The sequence below is a fragment of the Dipodomys merriami genome, unplaced genomic scaffold, assembly GCF_024711535.1.
Source record: "Dipodomys merriami isolate MVZ:Mamm:240054 unplaced genomic scaffold, mDipMer1.0.p SCAF_456, whole genome shotgun sequence".
NCBI lineage: Eukaryota > Metazoa > Chordata > Mammalia > Rodentia > Heteromyidae > Dipodomys > Dipodomys merriami.
Window position 1 is genome coordinate 689381 of NW_027206020.1, and position 22551 is coordinate 711931.

The 22551-nt window shown below is 64.4% G+C and overlaps 1 protein-coding gene across 3 annotated transcripts; it reads right to left on the minus strand.

The window, feature by feature from the left end:
- Positions 1-1670: 1670 nt before the first annotated feature.
- Positions 1671-21707, minus strand: LOC138808574 (formimidoyltransferase-cyclodeaminase-like). Of its 3 annotated transcripts, none has more exons than XM_069994858.1 (14): positions 21573-21707; positions 17264-17426; positions 13971-14099; positions 12869-12957; positions 12596-12775; positions 11491-11628; positions 11288-11419; positions 8835-8896; positions 8175-8301; positions 7369-7530; positions 5190-5233; positions 3786-3924; positions 2947-3042; positions 1671-1930 (listed from the first exon to the last, which is right to left on the minus strand). In XM_069994858.1, the coding sequence occupies exons 1-14, from the start codon at positions 21624-21626 to the stop codon at positions 1844-1846; spliced, it is 1602 nt and encodes a 533-aa protein (XP_069850959.1). In that variant the 5' UTR covers positions 21627-21707; the 3' UTR covers positions 1671-1843. The 3 variants fall into 3 exon arrangements, with proteins under 3 accessions (XP_069850959.1, XP_069850957.1, XP_069850958.1); XM_069994856.1 differs by having other exon boundaries at positions 17264-17477; XM_069994857.1 differs by having other exon boundaries at positions 17264-17447; positions 21573-21706.
- Between the last annotated feature and the right edge of the window lie 844 nt (positions 21708-22551).

Consider the following 22551-nt stretch of genomic DNA (forward strand, 5'->3'; position numbering starts at 1 on the left):
TCCTCTCCAGACCAGATCCTCCTCCTCTCCCAGACGCACCGTTTCTTCCAGTCCTCTGATAACTTCACTCCAGGGGACAGCCGGGCTGGGTCACCCTGCAGACTCCGCTCTGCTCTTTTCCTCAACTGCCCGGGCAGGGCCGGGCCCACAGCCCCCCTCTGAGCACAGGTGCCAGCTCCTGAGACCCGGAGGCTCAGGTGCGTCACAAAGGACAGCACACGTCCCCAGGGGCCGAGGGCCTGACCCACAGCCAGCCCTGGCGGTCTCACCAGTGACCCCCCCACGACCGCACGCAGCACCCATGCCCGCACTGTGGGAGGGCCAGCCTGGGAGCCTCATCCCCCCTGACCCCCGCATGAGTGCCAGCTCACCAGAGCACAGGCACACCGACAGAGGCTCGGCTGGTGGCCCTGGAGGAGCATGGCCTTGTCCACCTGGGGCAGCTCCTCCTGCCTCATCCGCTCAGGGCAGGAGCGGAGGCCGGAGCACCAAGGCTAAGAGCTGCCCGCCGCAGCAGCGCCCCGGGAGGCACGCCAGCAGGGCAGCGGCTCGCCCTGGCTAGCAGCTCGCGGAGCCTGTGCCCTCACAGGTACAATGGACACCCTCAGGGCCGGCAGGGCAGGGCTGTCCTGGGCCTCACCGGCCAGCCCCATGCGGCTTCAGCTGCCACGCAGGCCGCTCGCGGGCCGGCTCATGGGGCGCGTTGTCCACGTGGCCGGCGTGGGGCCTTGTGTTCTGATGGACAGCCCACACCCGGCCGGCCACACACCATGGACGTGGTTCTCACCACTGCGCACAAGTGATGCTATCTCTCCAGAAACAAGGGAACTCGATTTTCTGATCAGCAAAATCTGTCCCAGAGATACTTAAGTTTTCTGCTTTGCTCAAGAATGTCGGGTTGAACGTGTGGCTCTGCTGGCAGTGAGGGTAAAGCGTCAGCGACAGATAGCGAGTTCAAGTCCCATCTCATCTCCCTCAGGGGCAAAAAAGAAGAATGCACCCCAAAATCATTTTCCCTTTTTGAGGGGGAGAGCTGGTGGTGGGGCCTGGCCTCAAGGCCACAGCTTCTCACTTGGTTTTTTTGCTCAAAGCTGGTGTTATGCTGCTTGAGTCACATCTCTACCTCTGGCTTTTATTCTCCTGGTTAATTGGAGATGAGAGTTTCAGACTTTGGCTCTGAACAGCTATCCTCAGATCTCAGCCTCCTGAGTTGCTAAGATTATAGATGTGAGCCACCGGCATCTGACTCAAATCACGTTTTTAGTGTCCTGTGTTGTCCCATCACAAATACAACCCTACCTCTGGGGTTTGCCCGCAATGGTGCATCTGCGAGTCACTGCTTGATTATTGGAACCTCTAAGCCAGAGGTGCGTCCAGCAGGGAAGCTGAGGGAATGGAGCTCCAGGAAGGACAAGGGTGGGCTGGAGCTGGGGCCCTGGGTGGCTCCATGCTGCCAGAGCAAGAGCCCTGCGCCCCAAGGTCTTCCACCCGCCGGGGCTCAGCCCTCCGTTGGTCACCCTAGGCCCTGACCAGAGCCTCCTGGGTCCCAAACACGCTGCATGGGGGACCCTGGAGGTCTGGCTGTTACCTCCACGCAAGGCCAGAGGCCTCTGTCCTCGCCCTCCTCCCAGCCCATGTTCTGAGCTCTGCCCAAACGCAAGCACAGTGCACAGGTTTGCCATGGATTTACTGGAGGCCCGGGTAACAGAAGGTGGCCGTGTACCCACAGACTTCAGACTGGCCCCCTCCCCCTCCCTTCCCCCCATTTTGGCCCCAGCCCACACTGTGCTGAGGTCTGGGGCCGTGGGCAGATGGGGGTCACATCTATGGACATCGGCCACTGTCACTCTCCACGTGCCGCCAGGCTGTCCAGCACCGACGCGGCCTGGGCCTGGGCTTCCTGCAGGAGGCTGGAGATGCGCTGGCGGATCTGACAGACACAGAGGGAGTGTCACCTGAGCCTGCCGGCAGATCTGACAGACAGGTATCACCTCTACCCTGCCATGGCCACGCCCCTGCCCGAGACACTGCCCACCCCACAGCCCGCCCTCCCCGAGACACTGCCCACCCCACAGCCCGCCCTCCCCGAGACACTGCCCACCCCACAGCCCGCCCTCCCCGAGACACTGCCCACCCCACAGCTGCCTGTGGGCCCGGCTTCCACAGCCACCTCCCTGCTGCCCGCCCCCAGGTGATGGGGTCATCAAAGCTGCTTCCGGCAGGCTTCTCATGGACGAGAGCTCCGGGGACAGCTGGGTCCGGCGACCTTGCAGACTCCGCTCTGCTCTTACTTCTTTCCTCAACTGGTCAGGGGAGGGCCGTGCCCACCACCCCGCAAGACAGTGACACACAGCCCAGAAGAGACCCACTGCCACCACCCCATTCTAGAATCAGCCACAAAATAGGTCCAGCAGAGAGATGCCACGGAACAGTGTCAGGGCTGGGGCTAGGGCTTCCTTCAGTGGAATGAGAATATTCTGGAACATGTTAGAGGTAGTGGCCACACAAGGCTGTGAGTGTGTTGAATGCCAACCAAACTGTGTGTGAGAGGTAGAAGGGGGAGTGGGGGGGGGACAGAGACCGAGGATTGAACCCAGGGCGTCAGGCCTGCTAGGAAATGCTCTAGCACTGAGCCAAGCCCCACTCAAGGCGCTGTGCTTCGGTCTGGTGGGTGTGTGTTCTAACGGTGCTGTGGAGACCACCGCTGTGGTCCCCGGCCTGACAGGGCCAGGTCCTGAACAGTGCCACAGGCACAGGTTTGGTGCAATCTGTTCGGGGTCTTTCTACCCGCTGCTCCTCAGGCCCAGTGCACAGACTTCCCCGGGGCAGGGGCTGGGCAGCTCCCAGAGAGCACTGACCCAAAGCCTTGTCCACCTCCAGCTGGCCTGCCCACGAGGGGGGACGCAGGCCTCTGAACCCTGCCTGTCCCAGGCCCAGTCTGCCCACCTGGCCCTTAAACGCATCATCTGTCACGTCCTTCAGGTTGATAAGCACGTTGAAGTATGCACCAAAGACACCCATCTCCAAGGCTTTGGCTGCCACCTGGGGAAACACCAGGGAATGGAGCTGACTCCTGGACTCAGGACTGCCCAGCCCAGCCCAGAGACTTCGCCCCTCAGAAACCCACTGAGCAAGCAGCCTCAGCCAGGGCTCCACTAAGGGCCAGGTCAGGCCCCGACGGATGCCTTACCCTCACACCTGGGGGCCCTGCCCCTGCCCCACACAGAGACCCAGCCCGACTTCTGAGCTGCGAGTAGAAACCTCTTAGCAGAGCAGACGTGGGCCCTGGGGCCTGTGCGCTGACAAACTGGAAGCAAGGCCACAGCCCAGAAGCAAAGCTGCACCCTCTGCAGCGTACACCTGTCCCCAAGGACGTCCTCTGGGGACCGAGGGCCACTTCTCTGGGTCTGGGATGCACTACTGAAAGCTGTCGTTCTTCCTGCAAAGACCTGTGGGCATGGGGTCCAGGGTGGCTGCAGAAACAGAGCCGTGGTTCATCCTGGCCTGTCTACACAGGAGACACAGGGTGAATCCAGATGACTGCTGGGACAGGGACAGGAAGAGGGAGGGGCGGCTGCCTGAAGCATTGTGCAGCCAGGGGCTCTGGAGACTCCGGGCCACCGGGCAGCTTGCAACAAGCCTCGGAGCAGCTGGCACCCAGCCCACGGAAGACAGAGGCTCCACACAGCAAGCTGGGCTCAAAACACAAACCAAAGGAGCCAGCCCAGCTGCAGAAGAAGGCCGAGGCCTCTACCAGAGGCCACCCGCGCCCCATGCACGTGTACCTGCAGATCTGACAGACAGGCCAGGTTCCCACACAGGGCCAGCTCCTGAAGCACCGGCCACAGCGAAGACACGGTCTCAGCCAGGGCCAGTGGCACAGATACTGCCTGCCTCAGCCCCTCCTGCAGGGCAGCCACGTGTCTGGAGGGAAAGAGTACTGGTGTGAGCTGGGCTCCGGGAGGTCACGTGTGTGGAGGAGGAGGGTGCTGGTGTGAGCTGGGCTCTGGGAGGCCGCGTGTGTGGAGGAGGAGGGTGCTGGTGTGAGCTGGGCTCTGGGAGGTCACGTGTGTGGAGGAGGAGGGTGCTGGTGTGAGCTGGGCTCTATCAGGCCGTGTGTCTGGAGGAGGAGGGTGCTGGTGTGAGCTGGGCTCTATCAGGCCGTGTGTCTGGAGGAGGAGGGTGCTGGTGTGAGCTGGGCTCTGGGAGGCCGCGTGTCTGGAGGAGGAGGGTGCTGGTGTGAGCTGGGCTCTGGGAGGTCACGTGTGTGGGGGAGGAGGGTGCTGGTGTGAGCTGGGCTCTGGGAGGCCGTGTGTGTGGAGGAGGAGGGTGCTGGTGTGAGCTGGGCTCTGGGAGGCCGTGTGTCTGGAGGAGGGTGCTGGTGTGAGCTGGGCTCTGGGAGGCCGCGTGTCTGGAGGAGGGTGCTGGTGTGAGCTGGGCTCTGGGAGGCCGCGTGTCTGGAGGAGGGTGCTGGTGTGAGCTGGGCTCTGGGAGGTCGCGTGTGTGGAGGAGGAGGGTGCTGGTGTGAGCTGGGCTCTGGGAGGCCGCGTGTCTGGAGGAGGGTGCTGGTGTGAGCTGGGCTCTGGGAGGCCGCGTGTGTGGAGGAGGAGGGTGCTGGTGTGAGCTGGGCTCTGGGAGGCCGCGTGTCTGGAGGAGGGTGCTGGTGTGAGCTGGGCTCTGGGAGGCCGCGTGTCTGGAGGAGGGTGCTGGTGTGAGCTGGGCTCTGGGAGGCCGCGTGTGTGGAGGAGGAGGGTGCTGGTGTGAGCTGGGCTCTGGGAGGCCGCGTGTCTGGAGGAGGGTGCTGGTGTGAGCTGGGCTCTATCAGGCCGTGTGTCTGGAGGAGGAGGGTGCTGGTGTGAGCTGGGCTCTGGGAGGCCGCGTGTGTGGAGGAGGAGGGTGCTGGTGTGAGCTGGGCTCTGGGAGGCCGCGTGTCTGGAGGAGGGTGCTGGTGTGAGCTGGGCTCTATCAGGCCGTGTGTCTGGAGGAGGAGGGTGCTGGTGTGAGCTGGGCTCTGGGAGGCCGCGTGTCTGGAGGAGGGTGCTGGTGTGAGCTGGGTGCAGGGCCCTCTGCCCCTGACTCCTCCCTGCAGGCTGAGCAATCAGAACCTCAGCAGGATCGGGCACAGGTCCCTCAGTGCCTCTGTTGGGGCTGGGCCAGGGCATCAGCTCTCCTCCACCCGGGTCGCTCACCTGCTCCTCTCCTCAGGAGTGCTCCTGGGCAGCTTCATGGCCTCCTGACAGTACAAAGAACAAATAACGCCTCACAGTGATCAGGGCTGTTCCCTGGGACACATGTCAGCAGCAGTGATGGCCACGGGGCAGACCACAGGGTAGGCCACAGGAAAGGCTACAGGGCAGACACATTCTCTGGGGGAAGAGCTTCTGAGATCTGTGCTGTACAGTTCTTGGCATCACCCCTCAGGGGAGGGCCACACTGCGAAGTCAGAGACCCACAGGTGCCTGGGAGGACAGGCACTGGGTCCTGAGAGGAAGACTGAAGTCCAGGAGGTCTTCTCAATTCTGCCCAGGATCCCTCCTACAGATGCCACACCCTCCAGCACCCACAGCCATTTCAAACAACACGTAAGCAGCTGCACGATGCCAAGAAGCCCAATGGCCTTCCCTCTGCCCACCCTGTCCCCTCCTGTCCCCACTGCCCACCCTGTCCCCTCCTGTCCCCATTGCCCTCCCTCCGTCCCCTCCTGTCACCCACTGCCCACCCTCCGTCCCATCCTGTCCCCACTGCCCACCCTCCGTCCCCTCCTGTCACCCACTGCCCACCCTCCGTCCCCTCCTGTCCCCACTGCCCACCCTCCATCCCCTCCTGTCTCCACTACCCACCCTCCGTCCCCTCCTGTCACCCACTGCCCACCCTGTCCCCTCCTGTCCCCACTGCCCACCCTCCGTCCCCTCCTGTCCCCACTACCCACCCTCCATCCCCTCCTGTCACCCACCGCCCACCCTGTCCCCTCCTGTCCCCACTACCCACCCTCCATCCCCTCCTGTCCCCACTGCCCACCCTCCGTCCCCACTGCCCACCCTCCGTCCCCTCCTGTCCCCACTGCCCACCCTCCGTCCCCTCCTGTCCCCACTGCCCACCCTCCATCCCCTCCTGTCTCCACTGCCCACCCTCTGTCCCCTCCTGTCCCCACTGCCCACCCTCCGTCCCCTCCTGTCCCCACTGCCCACCCTCCATCCCCTCCTGTCTCCACTGCCCTCCCTCCGTCCCCTCCTGTCCCCACTGCCCACCCTCCATCCCCTCCTGTCCCCACTGCCCACCCTCCATCCCCACTGCCCACCCTCCGTCCCCTCCTGTCCCCACTGCCCACCCTCCGTCCCCTCCTGTCCCCACTGCCCACCCTCCATCCCCTCCTGTCTCCACTGCCCACCCTCTGTCCCCTCCTGTCCCCACTGCCCACCCTCCGTCCCCTCCTGTCCCCACTGCCCACCCTCCATCCCCTCCTGTCTCCACTGCCCTCCCTCCGTCCCCTCCTGTCCCCACTTCCCACCCTCCGTCCCGTCCTGGTCCATCTGGAAATCTCTCATGTACTTGATAGGGTACTTCTCTCATTGGGAACTCCAGCATGCACAGCAACGTGAACCAATTCCGGGCTCACATGTGGGTGTGGTTTGCGTGGCGGCCCCTCTGGGGCTCTTGCCACACTATTTTGTGCTTTTCAGACACCTTTGGTGTTTATTTTCACCTTCTTCCCTGTCTTTTAATTTTTCATTTATCTACTTACTGTTCCCTCTACCTGTTTCCTAAACATTATGTCTTCAAATTAGTAACTAAGATTGTCCCTCAATTTATAGTTTAGCTCAAGGTGGATACTTTGCTCAGTTCTTTCTGCCCGTCGGTGTCTCCCGTCCTCGGCTGCCCCCAGTGGAGCGGGTGGCCCTTCCCTTGGCCCTCCTGCAGCTCCTCTCCAGCGCACTGTCTCCGCGGGCTGTTCATCTCCAGCTCTCCTTGACTTCCCTTGTGCAGCCAGAGCTCGTTTGGGGTCTCTCCTTCCTCCCTCTCTGGGTGGGGTGGCCTCTGGGTTCGGCACATCTCTGGGGAGGCTGGGGGCCCGGCTCTTCTCCCCCCAGCCCCCTAGCCTGGTCTCAGCCTCCCCGTCCTGGCCTCCCCGTCCCCGGCCTCCCCGCGGGCCTCCCCGTCCCCGGCCTCCCCGTCCCCGGCCTCCCCGTCCCCGGCCTCCCCGCGGGCCTCCCCGTCCCCGGCCTCCCCGCGGGCCTCCCCGTCCCCGGCCTCCCCGTCCCCGGCCTCCCCGTCCCCGGGGACTCCCCGTCCCCGGCCTCCCCGTCCCCGGCCTCCCCGCGGGCCTCCCCGCGGGCTCCCGCCCCAGCTCGCGTGGCCCCGCGCACTCACCAGGCAGCCGGCGAAGGCCCGCGCGTCCTCGTCCACCAGCGCGGCCAGGCGCGCGGAGGCCGCGTGGAAGGCGGGGATCAGGCGCCGCATGGCCGGGTCCAGATGCTCGAACCGGCGCCGCCCGTAGGTCATCTGGGCCACCATGGAGCCCAGCGCCGCGCCCTGCGAGGCCGGGCTGTGGGCCACCTGCCGGGGCCCGCACTCGGACCCCCTCCCCGGACCCCTCCCCGGAACCCCTCCCCGGACCCCTCCCCGGACCCCCTCCCCGGGCCCCCTCCCCGGACCCCTCCCCGGACCCCCTCCCCGGACCCCCTCCCCAGGTTCCCTCCCCGGACCCCTCCCCCGACCCCTCCCCGGACTCCTCCCCAGGTTCCCTCCCCGGACCCCCTCCCCGGACCCCTCCCCGGACCCCTCCCCGGACCCCTCCCCGGACCCCTCCCCAGGTTCCGTCCCCGGACCCCCTCCCCGGACCCCCTCCCCGGACCCCTCCCCGGATCCCCTCCCCGGACCCCCTCCCCGGGCCCCCTCCCCAGGTTCCCTCCCCGGATCCCCTCCCCGGACCCCCTCCCCGGGCCCCCTCCCCGGGCCCCCTCCCCGGGCCCCTCCCCGGACCCCCTCCCCAGGTTCCCTCCCCGGACCCCTCCCCGGACCCCTCCCCGGACCCCCTCCCCAGGTTCCCTCCCCGGACCCCTCCCCGGACCCCTCCCCGGACCCCTCCCCGGACCCCTCCCCGGACCCCTCCCCGGGCCCCCTCCCCAGGTTCCCTCCCCGGGTCCCGCACGCGGGTCCCCCCCTCCCGCACTCACCATGGCCGCCACAGTCGCCGCCACCGAGCCGCCCCCTGGGGCCGCAGAGCGCGCGCCCACCTCGCGGATGAAGGCGCTCAGGGACCCGTCCAGCAGGCTCCGCCCGGCGTCCTCCGGCACCAGGTACCTGCGGGCAGGCGGGGCTCTGGGCGGGGCCGGGCCGGGGCTCTGGGCGGGGCCGGGGCGGGGCTCTGGGCGGGGCCGGGGCGGGGCTCTGGGCGGGGCCGGGCCGGGGCTCTGGGCGGGGCCGGGGCGGGGCTCTGGGCGGGGCCGGGGCCCTGGGCGGGGCCGGGGCGGGGCTCTGGGCGGGGCCGGGGCGGGGCTCTGGGCGGGGCCGGGGTGGGGCTCTGGGCGGGGCTCTGGGCGGGGCCGGGGTGGGGCTCTGGGCGGGGCCGGGGCGGGGCTCTGGGCGGGGCCGGGGCGGGGCTCGGGGCGGGGCCGGGGCAGGGCTCTGGGCGGGGCCGGGGCGGGGCTCTGGGCCTGGGCGGGGCGTGGGCGTGGCTCGGGGCGGGGCGGGGCTCTGGGCCTGGGCGGGGCAGGGGCGTGGCTCTGGGCGGGGCGGGGCGGGGCTCTGGGCCTGGGCGGGGCAGGGGCGTGGCTCTGGGCCGGGCGGGGCTCTGGGCCTGGGAGGGGGGGCGGGAGGGGCGGGAGGGGCCTCACTCGATGATTCTCTCCTTGGGGTTGAAGGGCGCCAGCGAATCCAGGCCCAGCCTGTGGATCACCTGGAGGAGAGGGTCCCCCTCAGCCCTGCCTGTGGCCCAGAGCCGGATTTGCCTCTTGGGAGGCTGCCACACCCCCTCCAGGTGCCCCCAAATGGCTCCTGAAAGACTGCACCCACAGGAAACAGGCCAGAGAGGGGCACGGCTGCCCAGCACAGGGTCTGGGAACCAGGCCCCGGCCGAGCGGCCCGGGCCCCGTCTGGGGACGAGGTTCTGACTGTCAGTGTCTAAGAAGGCTGGGGTGACGGTGAGAAAGGTGAGTGTCACCCACATTCGGGGTGAAATGCTAACACTCGTGTGACGGTGGCGCTGTTCCTTCCGAGACACACCCCAAGAGTGGACACTCTGGGCCAGAGACCACAGAATGACCAGCAAGGGGCCCAGGGCCTCCCAGCACCGAAGAAAAGACCTCAGAGAGTTCCTCAGCCGTTGTCAACGCTGGCTGAGCCGGATAGGCTGTCGGAGGCCACTAATCCTGACTCTGGCTCTGTCCTAAGAGAGTGGCCCTCCTGGCAGTCCTGCGGTGCACCAGACCACAGACACAGGGGTGGCATGGCCATGGACCGTGTGGTGCACCAGACCGCAGACACAGGGGTGGCATGACCATGGACCGTGCAGCGCACCAGACCACAGACACGGGTGGCATGGCCATGGACCGTGTGGCGTGCCGGACCGCAGACACAGGGGTGGCATGGCCATGGACCGTGTGGCGTGCCGGACCGCAGACACAGGGGTGGCATGCTATGGATGAATTACACTGGCCGGAAGAAGGATCTTGGCAACTTCCTTGCCGCTGGGCTTCCTCAACCCCTTGACTGGCACAGCTCCCTACCCAGTGTTTCCAGGGCTGCAAGCACAAGGCTCAGCTTAAAGTACCCTCTGGGAGGGATAGAGCCCCCAAGCACACAGCTGGAGCATAAGTCCCCTTCGGAGGAGAAATAAACCCAGGATGACAAGAACTGCTGCAGATACACTTCCAAAGAGCATGTGCTCAGAAATTGTGAAGCCAGGATTCCGAGTCCCAAGTGATAGGGTGCCAGCTGTGAGCAAAAGAAGCTGTGTTCAAGCCCTGTACCAGCGCATGTACACACACACACACACACACACACACACACAAAGAGAATATTCTTGGAACTAAGGAAGGATAGTATCTACAAATCTACTAATCTAGAAAACACTTAGCTTAGTCAAAACCAAGACACATCTAGCAGGAATAAGAAGACAGGCCCTGGAGTGGAAATGTGTCTGGACTGAGCTGGCTGTGCTGCCCTCTCACCTCCCCAAGAGACCTTTGCTTCTTTTTTGTTCTTTCTTTTTTTGCCAGTCCTGGAGCTGGGCACTGACTTCAGGGCCTGGGCACTGTCCCTGAGCTTCTTTTGTTCAATGCTAGCACTCTACCACTGGAGCCACAGCACCACTGCTAGGTTTTTCTGTCTATGTGGTACTGAGGAATTAAACCCAGGGCTTCATGCATGCTAGGTAAGCACTCTACCACTGAGCCACCTTCCCAGCCCAGACCTTTGCTTCTGGAAGATGGAGAAGATGTGTCTGCATGCCCCCAGAGGAAAACAGGAGATTTGGAATCCAGTGATGCAGCCATTGTACCAGAAGGTATAGAAAGACATCCCCAAACGTCCGAGCTACAGAGCAAAGCCCTGGGGCCCTCCACAGAGGCCTGTGGGCACAAGACACGCTTGGGGCAGACTCAACAGGAAGGCTGTGGGATCACACACAAGCCTGCACAGTGTGACTCTGTTTAGGGATGTGATTAGACGAAGGATAGGTCACATGTTCAAAGAGAGTAGGAAGGTGAGAGTAACAACACTGCTCAACTCTGGAGCAGACTTCTGCTCACGCCAAGGTGTCGAATTCTTCCCAAAAGTCAATGACATTGTCTAGCATTGACAGCAGGTGCTGAAGGTTTTTGTTGTTGTTGTTGTTGTTGTTTTGTCCAGTTGTGGGGCCTGAACTCTGGGCCTGGCACTGTCCCTCAGCAATTCAGCTCAAGGCTAGCGCTCTGCCACTTGAGCCACAACGCCACTTCTGGCTTTTTCTGTTTATGTGGTGCTGAGGAATCGAACCCAGGGCCTCAGGCATGCAAGGCAAACGCTCTACCACTGAGCCATCTTCCCAGCCCTCAAAAATATTTTTTAAAATCAGGAGACAAAGGAAAAAAGAGAAGAGTAAAATCTTCTCGTTTTCATAGCAGGTGATGAAAATGAAAATCGTGATTCCTACACTCAAGCCAGGGAAACGGGAGCTGGAGCTGGGGATGGGGAAGCGGGCCTCTCAGGGTTGAGCCCGGGCCTCTGAGGCCTGCTCCCAGAGCCCACAGCCCCAGAGATGGTGCCCGGAGCCTTCCGGAGCCTGCCCCACCCCCTGGGCCAGACTCACCAGCCTGATGCGCTGCTCCTCCTCCAGCACGAACAGGTTCTCCTTGTGGCAGTAGAAGGCTGCAGTGTCCAGCAAGGCCTTCAGGGGCACCAGGCCCACTAGCTGGGAGCCCACCACCGGCAGGCTCAGCTCCTGCCAAGGCAGGTGTGGTGTCAGCCCGGGGGTGGGGGCGCAGGCTGGGAGTGGGCACCCGCGCTGCCCACCTGAGCCTCTCTGCAGGTCTCCTCATAGACTGTGTGCAGGCCGGTGACCTCGAAGTCCAGGAGGTTTGTGGACACCTGAGCCAAGTTCTTCTCATCCAGGTACCAGCCGATGCCCTGGACCTTTTTCAAGCGTCCTGGCTGCAAAGGAATCACGTTTCCCGGGTTGGAGAGGGAGGCCCGCCCCCGGGCCCTGCCCAAGCCTTCCAGGCGCTGGGTATCGAGCGCCCCTCACCATGCCTGGGCTCCCCAGTGCAGGGCAAGGGGGACAGCCTGACAGCGAGGCCCTTCTCTGGCCGGGGTCCGCTAGGGGACGGCACCGTGAGTGCCCACCCACCTGGGCCCTGGAGGAGCTGCTGGGCCAGCAGGGTGCCAATTCCCCTTCTCCCAAGCCCCTTCCTCTCTGGCCCTCGCTAAGCCATGTGAGGGGCCCTGGACAGAGCCCCTGAGTGGGGAAGGACAAAGACTTGAGGGTCCCCTGCTCTGAGTGGCACACGTGCAGCGTGTGTATCGCCGAGAAGCGGGGCTCCCGGGCTCCGAGGGTTAGGGACCGGAACCTGGGCACCCGCCACCTGGGGCTGGAGACAGCTGCTCTGTCCTCAGGATGAATGCTGCTTTGGGCTGTTTTGGGTTTTGCTGGTACTCGGGCTCGAACCCTGTGCCTCTCATTCTCACTCTGCTTTTCCCTCACGTCTAGCATGCTACTACTTGGGCCACACCCCCGGTTCTAGCTCTGGTTCTTTGGGGACAGGAGTCTCCAAGATTTGTCTGCCCAGGCCGGCTTCAGACCTCAGCCTCCCGAGTGGCTTGGATTGTAGGCATGAACCACTGACCTAGCAGTGCTGCACGTGTTTAGTAGCAGGCTCTGGGCCTGCCTCTGTGGAAATGTCTGCCACAGCAAGTGCTCCTCACACCCTGACCTTGCTGGTGGGAGCCGGTCCTTAGTCAGAGGCCAAGCCGCCTGATGGCCATGCTATGGAGACAGCTGACCCCTCCATACTGATTGGCTCCTCCCCGGTCTCAGCCCTACCCCCCCCCACGAGCTGCTGTGGCTCCCAGAATAGGGGGTGGGGTGGGAATGAGAAAAAAGAAGCCCACGGCCACTTGCCTGGTCCTTCCCTCGGCCCTGCTCCCTCAGGTTGAGGGCGATGCGGTGGGCCTGCTCCTTGGTACTGAGCAGGTTGATGTTGAAGGCGATGAGGAATTTCCGAGCACCCGTGACCGTGGCTCCCCAGCTGGGGACGAAGGAGCTGGGGCCGAAGTCAGGGGCCCATTCTGCCTGCTTGAGCTGTGGGGCATTCCACAGGGTAAGGAGGACCTGGGCACCAGGACTGGGGGGAGGGCAGCCACCCACCCAGGCCCGGCCTTCTGAGCACAGCACCTTCTCAGGCAGACCCTCGTACTCCCCCGCCCGGATGGCTGGCAGGGTTCGACGACCAGCTGTCCGCGCTGCCTGGCCGTACAGGTACACTGCAAGGGAGCCAGCTGGTCAGGTCCCCGGTGAGGGAGAGCTGGTGTCCAGGGCACCGGGCCCCAGGTAGGCAGCTCCTCCAGCCTCAGCCAGGGGCAGACCGCCCACCCTGCCCTCAGGATGATATCAAGATTGCCATGGGCACGGCATGCGGCTCACACCCACCTGGCCGTGGTCAGGAGAACCGAGGTGTGGATGACCCTAACCGCAGCAGCCGGAACAAGACAAATACAGAGAAAACCCCTGCGAGCCCCACTGCAGTGCCTGCAGCATCAGAGGTCACCTTTGCGACGGAAGCATCCAGGCCTGGCTGCCCGCCACCCTTGCTGTCCATACCTGCTTGACAAAGTTTATCTCCCAGAGTGCAACCGACCAATCTCACTGGACAGCTCACTGGACAGCTAACTGCCCTGCCCAGAAGCAGAGCCTGGAGTGGGCATGGCTGTGTCCCGTGGTCAGTGGGCGTGTCTGTGTCCCATGGTCAGTGGGCGTGTCTGTGTCCCGTGGTCAGTGGGCGTGGATGTGTCCCGTGGTCAGTGGGCATGGATGTGTCCCATGGTCGATGGGTGTGGCTGTGTCCTGTGGTGGTTGTGGATGTGTCCTATGGTGAGTGGGTGTGGCAGTGTTCTGTGGTCTGTGGGCGTGGCTGTGTCCTGTGGTGAGTGGGTGGGGCTGTGTTCTGTGCTCAGTGGGCATGGCTGTGTCCTGTGGTCAGTGGGTGGGGCTGTGTCCTGTGGTCAGTGGGTGGGGCTGTGTCCTGTGGTCAGTAGGCGTGGCTGTGTCCTGTGGTCAGTGGGCGTGGCTGTGTCCTGTGGTCAGTGGGTGGGGCTGTGTCCTGTGGTCAGTAGGCCTGGCTGTGTCCTGTGGTCAGTGGGTGGGGCTGTGTCTGAGAGATGGGATTACAGGCACGTCCACCTCACGTGCCAGACCTGAGCTTCTGAGAGATGTCAAGGGCAGAGAACAGGAAGGTGCTTCATGTCCCTGGAACCCCAGGGCTTCTCAGGGCACTCACCGGGCACATGCAGCTCCTCCGCCAGCCTCCGGCCGAAGGCCTGGGCACAGAGCACACACTCGTCCATGCTGACACCCCTCACTGGGATGAAGGGGCAGACATCCAGAGCCCCCATGCGAGGGTGCTCCCCTGTGGATACAGGGGAGGGACATGGAGGGTGCTCCCCTGTGGGCACACGGGAGGGACATGGAGGGTGCTCCCCTGAAGGCACACGGGAGGGACATGGAGGGTGCTCCCCTGCAGAGCACAGGGGAGGGACATGGAGGGTGCTCCCCTGCAGAGCACAGGGGAGGGACATGGAGGGTGCTCCCCTGTGGGCACACAGGAGGGACATGGAGGGTGCTCCCCTGCGGGCACACAGGAGGGACATGGAGGGCGCTCCCCTGGGGGCACACAGGAAGGACATGGAGGGTGCTCCCCTGGGGGCACACAGGAAGGACATGGAGGGTGCTCCCCTGTGGGCACACAGGAGGGACATGGAGGGTGCTCCCCTGTGGGCACATGGGAGGGACATGGAGGGTGCTCCCCTGCAGAGCAGAGGGGAGGGACATGGAGGGTGCTCCCCTGCAGAGCAGAGGGGAGGGACATGGAGGGTGCTCCCCTGCAGACACACAGGAGGGACATGGAGGGTGCTCCCCTGTGGGCACACGGGAGGGACATGGAGGGTGCTCCCCTGAAGGCACACGGGAGGGACATGGAGGGTGCTCCCCTGCAGAGCACAGGGGAGGGACATGGAGGGTGCTCCCCTGGGGGCACACAGGAGGGACATGGAGGGTGCTCCCCTGCAGGCACACGGGAGGGACATAGAGGGTGCTCCCCTGTGGGCACACGGGAGGGACATGGAGGGTGCTCCCCTGTGGGCACACGGGAGGGACATGGAGGGTGCTCCCCTGCAGAGCAGAGGGGAGGGACATGGAGGGTGCTCCCCTCCGGGCACACGGGAGGGACATGGAGGGTGCTCCCCTGCAGGCACACAGGAGGGACATGGAGGGTGCTCCCCTGCAGACACACCGGAGGGACTTGGAGGGTGCTCCCCTGCAGGCACACAGGAGGGACTTGGAGGGTGCTCCCCTGGGGGCACTCGGGAGGGACATGGAGAGTGCTCCCCTGCAGGCACACAGGAGGGACTTGGAGGGTGCTCCCCTGCAGGCACACAGGAGGGACTTGGAGGGTGCTCCCCTGGGGGCACACAGGAGGGACTTGGAGGGTGCTCCCCTGGGGCCACACAGGAGGGACATGGAGGGTGCTCCCCTGGGGGCACACAGGAGGGACATGGAGGGTGCTCCCCTGGGGGCACACGGGAGGGAGATGGAGGGTGCTCCCCTGCAGGCACACAGAAGGGACTTGGAGGGTGCTCCCCTGCAGACACACGGGAGGGACATGGAGAGTGCTCCCCTGGGGGCACACAGGAGGGACATGGAGGGTGCTCCCCCGTGGGGCACACGAGAGGGACATGGAGGGTGCTCCCCTCCGGGCACACGGGAGGGACATGGAGGGTGCTCCCCTGCGGGCACACGGGAGGGACATGGAGGGTGCTCCCCTGTGGGCACACAGGAAGGATATGGAGGGTGCTCCCCTCCGGGCACACGGGAGGGACATGGAGGGTGCTCCCCTGTGGGCACATGGGAGGGACATGGAGGGTGCTCCCCTGTGGGCACACGGGAGGGACATGGAGGGTGCTCCCCTGTGGGCACACGGGAAGGACATGGAGGGTGCTCCCCTGGGGGCACACAGGAGGGACATGGAGGGTGCTCCCCTGTGGGCACACGGGAGGGACATGGAGGGTGCTCCCCTCCGGGCACACAGGAGGGACATGGAGGGTGCTCCCCTGTGGGCACACGGGAAGGACATGGAGGGTGCTCCCCTGGGGGCACACAGGAGGGAGATGGAGGGTGCTCCCCTGTGGGCACACAGGAGGGAGATGGAAGGTGCTCCCCTGCGGGCACACAGAAGGGACTTGGAGGGTGCTCCCCTGTGGGCACACGGGAGGGACATGGAGAGTGCTCCCCTGGGGGCACACAGGAGGGACATGGAGGTGCTCCCCCGTGGGGCACACGAGAGGGACATGGAGGGTGCTCCCCCGTGGGGCACACGAGAGGGACATGGAGGGTGCTCCCCTGCGGGCACACGGGAGGGACATGGAGGGTGCTCCCTTGCGGGCACACGGGAGGGACATGGAGGGTGCTCCCCGTGGGGCACACGGGAGGGACATGGAGGGTGCTCCCCTGTGGGCACACGGGAGGGACATGGAGGGTGCTCCCCTGTGGGCACACGGGAGGGACATGGAGGGTGCTCCCCTGTGGGCACACGGGAGGGACATGGAGGGTGCTCCCCTGTGGGCACATGGAGTGGAAGCTCGTGCATGCCCCCTTTCAGTCCCCAGTCTGTTCTCCATCATCCACACAGCTGGCCGCTCTGAGCACAGGGAAATATCCAGTCACTAGGGGCAGCAGCAACTTTCCCCACAAACCTGCGGGATGCCAGAGATCCCAGGAAACAACCGAGCTGTCCCCATGGCCAGGAAGAGAGGCCCTAAGACCCTGGAGAGGCCACCAGGCCTGAGCAAACTGGTGCCTCCGGGATGAACCTCTCTCTTTCCTCCAAGGACCAGAAACAGCCTGGCCCTCCCTGGCTCCCACCAGTTTTCTCAGCCTTCGCAGTGCGTCCCCGCCAGCCTGTCCGGCTCTGGGTCCCCCAGACTGGCCAGGCTGGAGGGGGATGGGGGTGTCTGCCCTGGGGGAGTCTGTCCCGGGAGGGTTCTGTCCTGGGGGGGGGCGTTCTGCCACAGGGGAGGGCTTCTCTCTGGCAGCAAATCCTTGCCACCACATTGCTCTGCTGTGGTGGAGAAGCCAGTCTCTCGGCCCACAAACCCAGCTCTTCCTCCCCTTGGCAAAACTCTCATCTGCTTTCTGCTTTGACCCCGTGATCCCCCTCCCCGCCCCCCTACCCTCAGGGCACTGTGTCCACTGACCTTTGCCTCTGCCCTCCCCATCCCCAGTGTTTGGTTTGGAGGAGCCAGACAGGCTGGTGTCCTGGGATAAGCAAGCCCCTGCAGGTCAGGACAGTGGGTGCCCGGCCCCTCCCAGGCAGCCAGGCTCACAGACCCAGCAGAGAGCTGCAGGAAGACCAGGCCACACCCAGGGCGGCCCTAACCTGGACCCCAGCCCGACAGCCCCAACCCCAGGGCTGGAGGAGACGCCCCGGGGCAGCCTAGCTGGAGCCATTTCCTCTCAAGACACAGGGACAGGACTCTGAGCCAGGGCAATGCCCGCCTCTCCCCAGGCCGGCCTTACCCTTGTGTCTGCTCATGTCGATGAGCCGCCAGGCTGCGCGGGCTGCGCCGAGCGCCCCCTCCACCACGCACTCGGGCGGCCCCACGAAGGTGTAGACCGTGCGGTTGGTAGAAGGCCCCGCGTCCACGTCCAGGAGCACACAGCCCGGCGTCTGGGCGATGGCCTGGGAGATGGCATCGATCACCTGGACAGGACCAGGCCCGCGCTCAGTCCCCTGGGGAGGGGAAGAGCTCAGGCCTGGCTGCAGGATCCAGGCTGGGGAGGGGTCCCAGGGAGCCGACCCTCACACCATCACCTCCAGAGTCCTTCCCCCACACCATCACCTCCAGAGTCCCTCCCCACATACCATCACCTCCACAGTCCCTACCCCCACACCATCACCTCCAGAGTCCCTCCCCTCACACCAAGCTCCCCTGGGAGCCAGAAGACAGGGCTGCATTGAGGGACCAGAAGGGACAAGTCCTGCTGCACCCCACAAGCTCCTTTGTCCGTATCCTGATACGCCACACTCTCACTTCCTCTACATTCTCACCTCCTCCATGCTCTCACCTCCTCCTCCACGCTCTCACCTCCTCCTCCACGCTCTCACCTCCTCCTCCACACTCTCACCTCCTCCACGCTCTCACCTCCTCCACGCTCTCACCTCCTCCTCCACGCTCTCACCTCCTCCTCCACGCTCTCACCTCCTCCACGCTCTCACCTCCTCCACGCTCTCACCTCCTCCACGCTCTCACCTCCTCCTCCACGATCTCACCTCCTCCACGCTCTCACCTCCTCCTCCACGATCTCACCTCCTCCACGCTCTCACCTCCTCCACGCTCTCACCTCCTCCACGCTCACCTCCTCCTCCACTCTCTCACCTCCTCCTCCACGCTCTCACCTCCTCCTCCACGCTCTCACCTCCTCCTCCACGCTCTCACCTCCTCCTCCACGCTCTCACCTCCTCCTCCACGCTCTCACCTCCTCCTCCACGCTCTCACCTCCTCCACGCTCTCACCTCCTCCACGCTCTCACCTCCTCCTCCACGCTCTCACCTCCTCCTCCACGCTCTCACCTCCTCCTCCACGCTCTCACCTCCTCCTCCACGCTCTCACCTCCTCCTCCACGCTCTCACCTCCTCCTCCACGCTCTCACCTCCTCCTCCACGCTCTCACCTCCTCCTCCACGCTCTCACCTCCTCCTCCACGCTCTCACCTCCTCCTCCACGCTCTCACCTCCTCCACGCTCTCACCTCCTCCTCCACGCTCTCACCTCCTCCTCCACGCTCTCACCTCCTCCACGCTCTCACCTCCTCCTCCATGCTCTCACCTCCTCCACGCTCTCACCTGCTCCTCCACGCTCTCACCTCCTCCTCCACGCTCTCACCTCCTCCTCCACGCTCTCACCTCCTCCACGCTCTCACCTCCTCCACGCTCTCACCTCCTCCTCCACGCTCTCACCTCCTCCTCCACGCTCTCACCTCCTCCACGCTCTCACCTCCTCCTCCACGCTCTCACCTCCTCCTCCACGCTCTCACCTCCTCCACGCTCTCACCTCCTCCTCCACGCTCTCACCTCCTCCTCCACTCTCTCACCTCCTCCACGCTCTCACCTCCTCCCCCACGCTCTCACCTCCTCCTCCACGCTCTCACCTCCTCCTCCACGCTCTCACCTCCTCCACGCTCTCACCTCCTCCTCCACGCTCTCACCTCCTCCTCCACGCTCTCACCTCCTCCACGCTCTCACCTCCTCCTCCACGCTCTCACCTCCTCCTCCACGCTCTCACCTCCTCCACGCTCTCACCTCCTCCTCCACGCTCTCACCTCCTCCACGCTCTCACCTCCTCCTCCACGCTCTCACCTCCTCCACGCTCTCACCTCCTCCTCCACGATCTCATCTCCTCCACGCTCTCACCTCCTCCTCCACGCTCTCACCTCCTCCTCCACGCTCTCACCTCCTCCTCCACGCTCTCACCTCCTCCTCCACGCTCTCACCTCCTCCTCCACGCTCTCACCTCCTCCACGCTCTCACCTCCTCCTCCACGCTCTCACCTCCTCCACGCTCTCACCTCCTCCTCCACGCTCTCACCTCCTCCACGCTCTCACCTCCTCCTCCACTCTCTCACCTCCTCCTCCACGCTCTCACCTCCTCCTCCACGCTCTCACCTCCTCCTCCACGCTCTCACCTCCTCCTCCACGCTCTCACCTCCTCCTCCACGCTCTCACCTCCTCCTCCACGCTCTCACCTCCTCCTCCACGCTCTCACCTCCTCCACGCTCTCACCTCCTCCACGCTCTCACCTCCTCCTCCACGCTCTCACCTCCTCCTCCACGCTCTCACCTCCTCCTCCACGCTCTCACCTCCTCCTCCACGCTCTCACCTCCTCCTCCACGCTCTCACCTCCTCCTCCACGCTCTCACCTCCTCCTCCACGCTCTCACCTCCTCCTCCACGCTCTCACCTCCTCCTCCACGCTCTCACCTCCTCCTCCACGCTCTCACCTCCTCCACGCTCTCACCTCCTCCTCCACGCTCTCACCTCCTCCTCCACGCTCTCACCTCCTCCACGCTCTCACCTCCTCCTCCATGCTCTCACCTCCTCCACGCTCTCACCTGCTCCTCCACGCTCTCACCTCCTCCTCCACGCTCTCACCTCCTCCTCCACGCTCTCACCTCCTCCACGCTCTCACCTCCTCCACGCTCTCACCTCCTCCTCCACGCTCTCACCTCCTCCTCCACGCTCTCACCTCCTCCACGCTCTCACCTCCTCCTCCACGCTCTCACCTCCTCCTCCACGCTCTCACCTCCTCCACGCTCTCACCTCCTCCTCCACGCTCTCACCTCCTCCTCCACTCTCTCACCTCCTCCACGCTCTCACCTCCTCCCCCACGCTCTCACCTCCTCCTCCACGCTCTCACCTCCTCCTCCACGCTCTCACCTCCTCCACGCTCTCACCTCCTCCTCCACGCTCTCACCTCCTCCTCCACGCTCTCACCTCCTCCACGCTCTCACCTCCTCCTCCACGCTCTCACCTCCTCCTCCACGCTCTCACCTCCTCCACGCTCTCACCTCCTCCTCCACGCTCTCATCTCCTCCACGCTCACCTCCTCCCCCACGCTCTCACCTCCTCCACGCTCTCACCTGCTCCGCCACGCTCTCACCTCCTCCACGCTCTCACCTCCTCCATGCTCTCACCTCCTCCTCCACGCTCTCACCTCCTCCACGCTCTCACCTCCTCCTCCATGCTCTCACCTCCTCCACGCTCTCACCTCCTCCTTCACGCTCTCACCTCCTCCTCCACGCTCTCACCTCCTCCTCCACGCTCTCACCTCCTCCTCCACGCTCTCACCTCCTCCACGCTCTCACCTCCTCCTCCACGCTCTCACCTCCTCCTCCACGCTCTCACCTCCTCCACGCTCTCACCTCCTCCTCCATGCTCTCACCTCCTCCATGCTCTCACCTCCTCCACGCTCTCACCTCCTCCTCCACGCTCTCACCTCCTCCACGCTCTCACCTCCTCCTCCATGCTCTCACCTCCTCCACGCTCTCACCTCCTCCACGCTCTCACCTGCTCCTCCACGCTCTCACCTCCTCCTCCACGCTCTCACCTCCTCCTCCACGCTCTCACCTCCTCCTCCACGCTCTCACCTCCTCCTCCACGCTCTCACCTCCTCCACGCTCTCACCTCCTCCTCCACGCTCTCACCTCCTCCACGCTCTCACCTCCTCCACGCTCTCACCTCCTCCTCCATGCTCTCACCTCCTCCTTCACGCTCTCACCTCCTCCACGCTCTCACCTCCTCCTCCACGCTCTCACCTCCTCCTCCACGCTCTCACCTCCTCCACGCTCTCACCTCCTCCTCCATGCTCTCACCACCTCCACGCTCTCACCTGCTCCTCCACGCTCTCACCTGCTCCTCCACTCTCTCACCTCCTCCACGCTCTCACCTCCTCCACGCTCTCACCTCCTCCACGCTCTCACCTGCTCCTCCACGCTCTCACCTCCTCCTCCACGCTCTCACCTCCTCCTCCACGCTCTCACCTCCTCCACTCTCTCACCTCCTCCTCCACGCTCTCACCTCCTCCTCCACGCTCTCACCTCCTCCACGCTCTCACCTCCTCCTCCACGCTCTCACCTCCTCCACTCTCTCACCTCCTCCACGCTCTCACCTCCTCCATGCTCTCACCTCCTCCATGCTCTCACCTCCTCCACGCTCTCACCTCCTCCTCCACGCTCTCACCTCCTCCACGCTCTCACCTCCTCCTCCACGCTCTCACCTCCTCCCCCATGCTCTCACCTCCTCCACGCTCTCACCTCCTCCCCCATTCCCTCACCTCCTGGTTGTTCCCCTCTGAGAAGTTGGGGACACATTCCACCAGCTGGGTCATGGCCAGTGTCTTGCTCTGGACGTCCTCTGGAGGGACTGTGCAGGGATTCTGTGTGATCTCCAGCAGCCAAAGTCCGTGGTGCTGCCCCAGGCTGGGCTTCTTATTAACCAGCCAGTCTGGGAGGAGTGAGCTCGCTGGAGCAGGGCACAGCCCCTTGGCAAGGGCTGAGGTCCCCAGAGGGCCGTTCCAGGCCTGCGTGGCCCATGCCACCCACCCTGGAGGCTGAAGTCCAGAGGGAGGCTCCATGCAGGCTGGCCCGGGCTGCCAGGCGACCCCCTGGGTGACCCCAGCCCTCCGGTGCCCTCCACGTGGGTTTCTCGATCCCTGGGCAACCTTGGGTTTGTATTGCTTCTTCTACAGCTCTGGGCCTCAGGCCTGTGGTGAGGGAGAGGCTACAGCTGAGGTCCAGCATGGAGCCTGAGCTCAGACACACAGCGAGAACCAGAGTACAGGTGTGTGAGCACATGGGTGTCATGTGTGAGGACATGTGCTGTGTGTGAGCATGGGAAGTGTGAGTGTGGTATGGGTGAGGTGTGAGTGTACAAGAGTGGGAGTGCACACAGGGCACGTGGGCTGTTGGTGTGAATGTGCTGTGAGAGTATACAGATGGTGTGTAGATGCTGAGTGTGTGAGGGAGGACGCTGGGAGGGTGAATGCTGGGGTGTGGGAGTGGATCAGTGCTGTGCATCAGGAATTGGTGTGTGGATGAATGTCATTGGGTGCTGATGTGTGGGTGGATGCTAGTGAGGGTGTGGTGGGTGTCGGTCTTGGGGTGTGAGGTGTTAGTGTGGGTGGGTGTGAGCGTTGGTATGAAGATCCATATTGGAGGATAGGTCTGACACATGTGGATGTTGGCATGTGTTGGTGTGGATGTTGGGGTGTATGCTATGTGTGGATGTTGGCATGTTGGTGTGTGGATGTTGGG